The sequence below is a fragment of the Nyctereutes procyonoides genome, unplaced genomic scaffold (assembly GCF_905146905.1).
Source record: "Nyctereutes procyonoides isolate TBG_1078 unplaced genomic scaffold, NYPRO_anot_genome, whole genome shotgun sequence".
NCBI classification, from domain to species: Eukaryota; Metazoa; Chordata; class Mammalia; order Carnivora; family Canidae; genus Nyctereutes; species Nyctereutes procyonoides.
In genome coordinates, this window is record NW_026575140.1 from 6,584,295 (window position 1) to 6,594,603 (window position 10,309).

The 10,309-nt window shown below is 48.3% G+C and overlaps 1 protein-coding gene across 1 annotated transcript; it reads left to right on the forward strand.

The window, feature by feature from the left end:
• Positions 1-2,023: 2,023 nt before the first annotated feature.
• On the forward strand, positions 2,024-9,208 carry PDP2 (pyruvate dehydrogenase phosphatase catalytic subunit 2). Its single transcript, XM_055306935.1, is given in 3 exon segments — positions 2,024-2,191; positions 3,907-4,098; positions 4,100-9,208. Coding segments are annotated over 2 exon segments (1,596 nt in total). The 5' UTR covers positions 2,024-2,191; positions 3,907-3,960; the 3' UTR covers positions 5,558-9,208.
• The last annotated feature ends 1,101 nt before the right edge of the window (positions 9,209-10,309 follow it).

Consider the following 10,309-nt stretch of genomic DNA (forward strand, 5'->3'; position numbering starts at 1 on the left):
TGGTTTCAGACTTAGCCGAGTGATGTAATTTTGCTCAGAAAAGTGTGGTGGGGGCAGCCAGTTCTGTGTCTCCAGCAGTCACATCAGGCACCCATAAGTGGTCACCCCTTTGTCACCCCAAATGGATCATGTATATGAAAAATAAAAACAAAATTGCACCCATTTGTTTGGAATGGTTTAGGGCTATTTTTAGTTTCAGTCTGAAACAGCCTTGTCTCTTCCATACCCAGGAAGAGAGATAATGCATGTTCTGATTTACTGGTAACAATTCTGTAAAAGGCCAAGGGTGAGTGGCAGTATAAATTCATATCAGAAGCAAGTCTGACAGGAGCAGTTTGATGGCAGACACATCCTTAGGTTCAGTTTGATGGTAGGCACGTCCTTGGGTCCAGTTTGATGGTAGGCACATCCTTGGGTCCAGTTTGATGGTAGGCATGTCCTTGGGCTGGCCACACTCTCCAGGTAAGCCAGCATACCTTCCTTCCCAAAGACCACATTTTCAGGACTGTAAGTGGCCTTTCTGGTCATCTGCTTTTCTTTGCTTTTAGGGAAGGACTGCACTTGCCTTACCACAGTTAGTAGAAAAGCTCAAGCAAAGCCATTAATAAGCAAGCAGGGGATGGGGTGCCTGGGTGGTTCAGTGGTTGAACATCTGCCTTTGGCTCAGGTCATGATCCCAGGGTCCCGGGATGGAGTCCCAAGTCAAGCTCCCCGCAGTCAGCTTCTCTCTCTGCCCTTGTCTCTGCCTCTTTCTCTATCTCTCATGAATAAACAAATAAAATCTTAAAAATAAATTAAAAATTTAAAAAATAAGCAAGCAGGAGATAACTGAAATCCCACAAGGTGATTATCTGGTGTCTTGGTTCTCAGCCTTTCTCAACCTACCAACCACTAACCGTTTCTCGTAACTGTCGGTGATCAGACCAATGTAATTGTCTTTTTTTTTTTTTTTGAAGGCCCAATGGTCCCTGGGGGAACCAATGAAGACTTTAGAGAAGGGATTTGAGTTTTAGAAAGGTCACTGCCTGTCCTATAAAGGAAGAGCTGCTACATTGGAAGTTGAAGGCAGGGAAACCGGATGAGAGGATTGGAATAGGGCAGTGAAGTCGCCTGAGACAAATGTGTGGATTGGAGAGATGCTTGGGAGATAAGATTAACAGGATTACAGAACTAACAGGAGAGGGCGTAGAGACAGGGAGCAGTCAAGACTCCCAGGCTTGGGGGGCGCCTGGGTAGCTCAGTGAGTCAAGTCCTCGACTCTTGGTTTCCACTCAGGTCATGACCTCAGGGTTGTGAGATCCAGCCCCACCTCGGGCTCCCCGTGCTCAGTGCCAATCTGCTTGGGATTCTCTTCCTCGCCTCTCTCTCTCTCTCTCTCTCTCTCTTTCTCTCTTTCAAATCAAAATAAATCGTAAAACAAAACAAAACACCCCCCAGAGGGCTGATTCAGGTTATCTGGTTGAACGGTGGGCCCTTACTGGGTTAGGGTAGGAGAGGAAGGGCCGGTTTAGCCGGAAGGCAAGTCTCAGGCAAGCTGCGTTCGAGGCCTCCAGAGGGAGTGTCCACGGGCTGGAGTACAAGGCGGTGGCGCCTGGGAGAGGGGTCGGCACTGGTGGGCGACGCAACGGAGGGAGCCTGAGGTATTATCAACAGCAAGGAACTGAAGGGGGTGCTCGGCCTGGGGTGTGCGGTGCGGGCGGTCACGTGGTGCGGGTGCGGGCCCGAGAGCCCGGCGGAGCAGGCGGCCCACCTGCTCAGCCCACCACGCTCAGAGCCCAGGAGACTGCAGGGGATGGGTGGGGAGAAACCGGATCCGCGCCCCCCGCCCGGCCCGCCCTCTCGTCCTCCTCAGCCATTGGGCAGTCCCGCCGTCCGTCAAGGGCCCGCCTCCGCGGGTGAGCCAATAAGAGCTGGCGAGCGGCGCTTCCTCCTCCCGCTGGACCCGCGCGAGGGGCCGCTTGGAGGGGAGGAGGCGGGAGGGGCGGCGGCCGCGGCGGTGTGCGCAGGCGCGGAGCTGACGGGACGGACCGGCGGCCGCGGCGCGAGCTGGTGAGAGGGGGCGAAGGTCCGAGGTAGGGAAGGGGGCGACCGCGGGATGGGGGCTCCTGCAGCCCCGCAGGGCGTCGCCCGCGTCCGGCCCTCCGCGGCCCGCTGGACTGGATCAGGTGATGAGGTGGAGAGCCGAGGCGAGGTGAGGCGAGGGGCGGGGCGGGGCGGGCCGGCAGCCGCGGTCACCCCCCCACGCGCGCGCGCCACGTGGGCTCTGGAACTTGCCGAGGACCCTTGGCGTCGGACCCGGGCGTCCGCACGAGCCGCCTTGGCCCCGGGAGCACCCCCGGGAGCTCGGCCCCTCGACCGAATACCCGTTTTGCAGGCTGGGAAGCTGGGGCTCGGGGATGAGGCGGCGCCGGGCTTGGTGGAGCCCCGAGACGGCAGCGCTCTTGCCCAGGACGCTGAGGGGCGGAGACCTGAACTCGCGGCCTGTTTGGTTTCTTCAGGGACCCGGAATCGTCTGGATTCCGGCTGGGCCGACCGCCTCGCGTCGGGCCCGGTTGCCTGGTTTCTCTTCAGGGCCCGGGAGGGGTGGGAGGTGCCAGGCGCCCTCGGTCGGTGTCACCCACCGCCCCTGCTCCAGGTTCCGCGGGCCCGGCCGGGCCGGGGCAGGAGGACGGGCCTCAGGTCTGAGAGCCCCCAGTGCCCCCAACAGACCAATTTGCGAGGGCAGGCTCCTGAACGAAATCCAGAAACACGTGGGAAACGCTCCTCTGAGGTCACCCGAGAAAATAGAGCAGCTTTTTTTTTTTTCTTTTCTTTTCTTTTAAGAAAAAAATACCACCAGAGTCTCTTGAAGGTGTTAGGAAACTGTTCCCTTCATGTCCTTGTGGAGGCAAATGTGAACCTTTTGGAAATCAGTTTGGCAACATGAGTTTACACCCTTTGACCTACTGATTGCGCCTTTGGGAAATAAGTGGGTTAAAGCCTAAGTAAGAAAAAGGTTGGTGTGTAGGGCAGTGCAGTTTGGTGTTTCATAAATGTTAGCCAGGGGAAACGACCTCTAAATTTACAACACTAGAGAACAGGTAAGTAAATTGAGATTTTTATGCCAAAATGGGGATCCATGCACACCCGTGAAATGTATTTATCATGAATAAAATGCTCCTAAAAAGGAAACCACATTGTAAGTTGTGGTTTCAAGTATATAAAAATGTATACAGAATGATTAGAGGAGTCACCTAGTGATAAAACTAACAATGACCTTTTGGAGCAGAAGGGTCATATTTCATTAAATCCTCACAAAACCTCAGGGGCTAGTATCCTCATCATGTCAGACAAGTGGCGCTCAGGCAGGTGAAACAGTATGTCTGATGTTAGCTACTGTCATACCTGGTGTGTTATTGGGCCCCTGGAAATGTTATATCTAGCCAGTATTTGGGGGCCTGTTGTGTGCCTCGTATAAGGCTGGGCACTGGAGAGCCACTGTTGAGTAAGGGAGCCCAGCTTCCTGAATTCATGGAGCTTATAGAATGGTGGAGAAGCAGATATTTAAATAAACACAGTCTGCTGGGGAGAGTGCACATGGGAGCGAGACACCAGGCTCTGGCAAGGGAAAGGATTTGGGAAGAAAAAGAAAAGAGGGGGCCCTGGGTTCGCTGTGAGGAATGAGTGAGGTCTGTGGGAAAGCCTTCAGTGGCTCTTTAGGAGTGGAGAACATATTTTCCCCATTTTCTGGAATGTTACTTATGTGTTGTAATGGAGGTAGGGAGACTTGCTTAAGTATTTTTAATTTAGTCAACTCTTTTAAAATTTATCTTAAATCACTTTTGTTTAGGATGGTAGCAAATGTTTTCAGAAGTCAGTGTTTTTAAGAAATCAAACTTGAGCTTTCTTTAACTCTCTAATTTTCAGATTTAAAGAAAGCCCCTTTTGCTGAAGGAACACATTTGCTGGTATAGTTTCATAATGTCAAGTACTTTGCCCTTCTGGATCTTAAAAAATTCTGCAAGGAACAGCATTGCCACGTTACAGGGGGGCAGACGCTTATATTCAAGGTGTGCCTCAAATAGAAATGAATCAAGATTGAGACTCTTTTCCCAGGTACTAGGCACCAGTAAAAAGCATTGGCCCTTGCAGTGGCTCTGCTCTGCAGAAAGCCTACAGACACACTTCAACAGAGGAAGATGATTTTCACTTGCAGCTCAGCCCTGAGCAGGTAAATGAAGTGCTGCGAGCAGGAGAGTCAGCCCACAAGATTCTTGACCTTGTCAGTGGAGTCCCAAATTCAGTGTTACGGTTTGAGAGCAACCAGCTGGCTGCCAATTCCCCAGTGGAAGACCGGCGAGGCATCGCCTCTTGCCTGCAGACCAATGGGTTGATGTTTGGCATCTTTGATGGTCACGGTGGCCACGCGTGTGCTCAAGCAGTGAGTGAGAGGCTCTTCTACTACATGGCAGTGTCACTGATGTCCCAGCAGACCCTGGAGCAGATGGAGGGAGCCATGGAAAGCATGAAGCCCCTGCTGCCCATCCTGCATTGGCTCAAGCACCCAGGGGACAGCATCTACAAGGATGTCACATCAGTGCATCTTGATCACCTCCGAGTCTACTGGCAAGAGCTGCTTGACTTGCACATGGAAATGGGACTCAACATTAAGGAAGCATTAATGTACTCCTTCCAGAGACTGGATTCTGACATCTCGCTGGAAGTCCAGGCCCCCCTGGAAGATGAGATGACAAGGAACCTTTCACTCCAGGTCGCCTTCTCTGGGGCAACAGCTTGCGTGGCCCATGTTGATGGAGTTCACTTGCACGTGGCAAACGCCGGTGACTGTCGGGCTGTCCTTGGGGTCCAGGAGGACAATGGCATGTGGTCTTGTCTGCCCCTCACCTGTGACCACAATGCCTGGAATCCAGCTGAGCTGTCACGGCTGAAGGGAGAGCACCCTGAATCAGAGGACAGGACAGTCATAATGGACAACAGGCTGCTGGGCGTCCTCATGCCCTGCAGGGCCTTTGGGGATGTCCAGCTGAAGTGGAGTAAAGAGCTGCAGCGCAGTGTCCTGGAGAGGGGCTTTGACACTGAGGCCCTCAACATTTACCAGTTCACCCCTCCACACTACTATACCCCACCCTACCTGACCGCTGAGCCTGAGGTCACCTACCACCAGCTGCGCCCTCAGGATAAGTTCCTTGTGCTGGCCTCAGATGGCCTGTGGGACGTCCTGGGCAATGAGGAAGTAGTGAGGCTGGTGGTGGATCACCTGGCTGAAGCAGGTCGGCACAAGCCAGACCTGGCCCAGAGACCTGCCAACCTGGGCCTTATGCAGAGCCTGCTGCTGCAAAGGAAAGCCCAGGGGCTCTGTGCAGCTGACCAGAACGCAGCCACACGTCTGATCAGACATGCCATAGGGAGCAATGAGTATGGGGAGATGGAGCCGGAGCGGCTGACAGCGATGTTGACACTGCCAGAGGACCTGGCAAGGATGTACAGGGATGACATCACTGTCACTGTGGTGTATTTTAACTCAGACTCAATTGATGCCTATTACAAGGGGGGTTAAGAGTCTCCTGTATGCCCAAGATTAACTTAAATGCTTTTCTAAGATATTTCCACTTACTCTTAAACTGGCTCTTTAGTCCTTACTGGTAAAAAGGCAGGCAGATGTAGCTTGCTTAATAACAAACTGACATGAGAAAAAAAACCAGCCTTGGTTTAAAAGCAGTAATAATGTTTTCATGTCCTCGTATGTGTTGATCACCTCTTCTGCATAAGGACATTGTTGGTAAGCCTCCGATGGGTAAATTTAATCATTGTTCTAAGAATATGAAGAACTTTAGGATTTTCTGAGGTTGTGCCACATGATCTGCAAACCTGGCAATTTCCTTAATTCACAGTCATGGACGTCTAGACTATGAAGGGAAGTTTTGTTTATTTTTTAAGTTACTAAGACATAGGTTTACAAAGCATATTCTAGAATACTTTTCTATGCAATATTCTAACTCTTGTGTGTGATTATACTTGTGCAAATATTTTGTGATGCTGCATCCTAGTTGTGTTTTAGTTTGTTCTAAAATTGAGTTCTCAGACTTGCAAACGGGCCTGCTATAAGCATGCTTGGAATGACTTGTCTTGATTTTCAGCTGAGGGGAGGTGGCTGGGAAGGGGGGCAGCTAGGCCTCTGGACCAGCTGAATTCACTTGTGCGGCTTGTGATCCCTTCCACTGTGTCCCACCCCTTGAACCTTGAGCCATGTTGGGAGGGAACTTCAGTCTGCGCCTTAACTCCTGGCCTTCCCTGCATTAATGAAATACCCTCTGGGGCCTAGCCTCTGGGTGGGAGGTTATTTAGAGCTCTTAGGTTTTCTGATTATACCCCTCAATGTTCTGTGAATTCCACTTTATCCTCCTACCTCTGCTGCTGCTGACTGTGCAGTGCTGTCCTGGAGGAAGTCTCCCTCTTCAGATGGCGGCAGGGAAGGAGTAATCCATCATGTAGTATGTAGTTGTGACTGATGTGTGGGCAGGACTGGCTGATGTGGTGGGTTGTGGACGTAAGATTCAGCCCGAGTCTGGACAGGTGAAAATATGAAGGACTTCAGAAGTCACTAACCAGGGCTGCCCGTGTGCATCCTGAGAGGCAGTGACAAAGAGGGCTGAGTGAGATTTGTCAGGTGGGACACTTGCTTTGAGACTGTGACCTGAACCACCACGGCTGCTCCTCGGGGACCAGACCATATTTAGTATAGGAGTCAGGGCAAAAATAAAAATGTGACCCGTAATAGCTTCTGTGGGCAGCACATCTTTGAGTTTATTTCAAATTAAACCACGTGCACCCTTACTCAGGGAATGAATTTCATGTTCTCGTGAATTGTGATGGCATTTAAACAACAGGAAATGTGTCCCTAAATGGAAACACAAATACAGTCCCACAAAACTGACATTTCTGTCTTCTGCACTATGTTAGTTGATCCTTCTCCTCATCTCACCACCGTGTGCCATCCACGGGAAGAAAAGGAAGTTTGACTTTTCATGTCTTGGTGACATTCGTTCCCGTGTTGGGGTACTTCTAGCCTGGGGACATTCCCCTGTCTCTTTTCCGGTGTAACTGTTTAGTGAGAGGGGCCTCATCTCTACTCTGAGCACTTCAGCCTTGGTCTTTTTATTCTGAAACCATTAGTGTTCCTTTTGATCTAGATCTTAACTGAGAAATAAAACGTGAATCATTACTATTGTGCTTGCATGGAAGTTGGTTGCTAGCGCTGAAGACTGCTTGTCTGACATTCTTTGTTCTTGATGCCAGCTAAACTCTGGTGCACCCTCGGAGCATTTACCAGGATTACAGTGTCTGAATCCTGTTGGGGAGCCTCGCATAGGTCATAAAATGCATCTGATTCAGTAACTCATGGGACAGCTGAAAGAATACAGACTTCCCGCCTGCTTCTTCAAGCATATCTGTGTTTTTTCTCTCCCCAATATTTTTCCTGCTATCTAATTGGTATATCAAGATGAAAGAAGGTTCGGGGCAGCCCTGGTGGCTCAGCGGTTTAGTGCCGCCTTTGGCCCAGGGCCTGATCCTGGAGACCTGGGATCAAGTCCCACATCAGGCTCCCTGCATGGAGCCTGCTTCTCCCTCTGCCTGTGTCTCTGCCTCTCTCCCGCTGTCTCTCATGAATAAATAAATAAAATATTAAAAAAAAAACTTTAAAAAAAAGAAAGAAGGTTCGGTTTATTGTCTGCCTTTTTCCACTGTGAAGTCTCAGCTCTTTCCCTGAATGCTCCAAGAAGTCTCCTAGTTAAGACCCAGCATGTCTGACTCCTTGACCCCATCTCTGGTGTCATTGGCCTTTCTGAGACACATTGGCTAGTGTGTGAGGACGCTGGAATTTGAGAGGGGTTGGTAGGATTTGTCAGTCTTCTAAAGCATCTATCATTTCTTTTATGTAAAGCTTTCAATATTGAGGGACGCCTGGGTGGCCCAGTGGTTGAGCATCTGCCTTCAACTCAGATTGTGATCCCAGGATCCTGGGATCGAGTCCTGCATCGAGCTCCCTGCAGGGAGCCTGCTTCTCCCTCTGCCTGTGTCTCTGCCTCTCTTTCTGTGTCTCAAATAAATAAATAAATAAATAAATAAATAAAAATCTTTTTAAAAAAAGACTTCAATATTGAGACCTTCAAAACGAACTAAAAAATAAGATTGACCATTTAATATTTTGGATGTAACTTGAATAAAATATGCTCTGATTATTTAAATTGTGTATTAGTTTAGGTAAGAAGCTTTGATAATATTGGCATAATATAGATACTATTCTATGTATAAATAACACAGCTCTGCTGATTCTGAGGATTAGCCAATATGGATAGAGAAGATGGTATTAGTTCTAAATTCAAAATTAGTATGCTAGGTCAAGAGTTAGATTCAGTTTTCTGAGATATTATTTGTAACTTAAAGCTCATTTGTTATTTTTTAGAAACTGTTTTTGTTATAATGAAAATGTGAACTTTGAGGTATGTTAATATATAAACATTGTTTTCCCAGAAGTATGATTGGCCTAAAAGATCTTTAGCATTGGACACACTGGGTAAAGTTCAGGTTAGACGCAATTGAGCTGGCACCTTCTGTGCGTAAGTGAAATATAAACAGCTTGAACTTGAGTCAGCTAAAGAAGAGAATAACGAATTGTAGGGAACAAGAAAATGTGTTCAGAATGAGTCTGGCTTGACTCTATTGTCCATCAGTTCCTGTAACCGATCTTCATTTGACAGTTCTTGGGAGGCCTTCACTTCCAGACTAAACCAGAGTATGCTGGAACGGAGCCATCCTAGCTTCGTCTTAAAGTGGTGCATTTGTCTCTGTATATGACTCCTTCCTCTGGCAGAAGAAGCCCCAGTGTAGCTTTGGAGCTGGGCTATGAAGGCTGGCAGTACAATTGTCACGCAAGCCGCCTTGTGTATCACTGAGGAAGGAACATGGGCTGCTGTGCCACCATTTCCTAAACAGGCTGAAGCTCTGTCCCCCATACCTGGGGCAGCTGATGTTTAACTTGCTTCCTGGAAAATATTTCTTATCAAGCATTTACTTGGAAAAATTATTAACCATGTTCATTAATATTTGCTGACATTTGTATTTTAAGCTGTATAGCAATGTTCTTATTTGACAATGATTTTCTGACTATTAGAGATATTTAAATGAAACTTTAAATAAAAGAGGCAAAATGAAATTTGGTTTCTTTTGGTTTGAATATTAATTTCTTTAAGTCCTTAGAGTACTAGATTAGACCAGTCTTTATTTCACCACCTTTACCTAGCCATGGAAGATTTTAATCTATTCAAGGTTCCTCGCCCTAAAGAAGTTTTCTCTACAAGTTTGTGATGGCTGCTGACCACACAGGAAGTCCTCATTCAGTGTTAAGCGTGTGTGCGTGGACCTGAAGTGAAGGAAAAGGAAGTGAATGAAGGCTTTTGTTGTGAGGGTCTGCACACACTCCGTGCCAAGGCCTGCTGGGGTTCATATTATTTAACTGAGCTTACAAAACCAGCTTGTGTTAAATGCAGAGCCGGCTTTAGGGGACATGTTCCAGGCAGCTACCTCCAGGGTTGAAGACACCCCCCCTCCACCTCACCCTCAGAACCTGAGCTCTATCACCCTACATCTGGAGAGAGAAAGGGCCTAAGGACTGCCCCTATGGGTGCTTCTTAATATGCAATCCAACTACTAAGTCATTTACACTTTGTGGGCTAGGGTGGTTGGTCTGGCCTTGAAGAGGAGCAGATTTGGGGGAGGGAAACGTGAAAAAGGGAGTGTCTGAGGTCTGATGGAGATAATAGGAGGAGCTATTTCCCTCTTTGATATCATAAAACAAGCCCCAAAACTGAAAAAGATGCCGCTGACACAGTGGTAGGGCAAGATTTGAGCTAAGTCCACCGTCCATCCTCTTGTCCCAATACTAGCCCCAGTATTGGGAACATAATGCATGAACATAATGCATGAAAACCCTTTCATTGTACAGTTTTGGCCCAGGGTGGGTGGGGATGGGATGGAGAAGTAGGTGGTGCTGAAAAGAAGCTAGATATACTTAACACATGTGTTCCAATATCCCATCATTTTGGAACACGATAAAAATACAAGGAAAAAAATACAAGGGAAACGGAGAATTAAATTTTAGAAATTGAGCTCTTTGGACTCCTTCCAGGGGGAAGAAATAAATTTATGCTGTTTCTTTCATATCTAGAGTTTTTGTTTTTGTTTTACTTGATGCTATGAAATGCTCTACAGTGGTTTCCCAGGCTGGTGGCCCTCTGAATCGTGAGTGGCT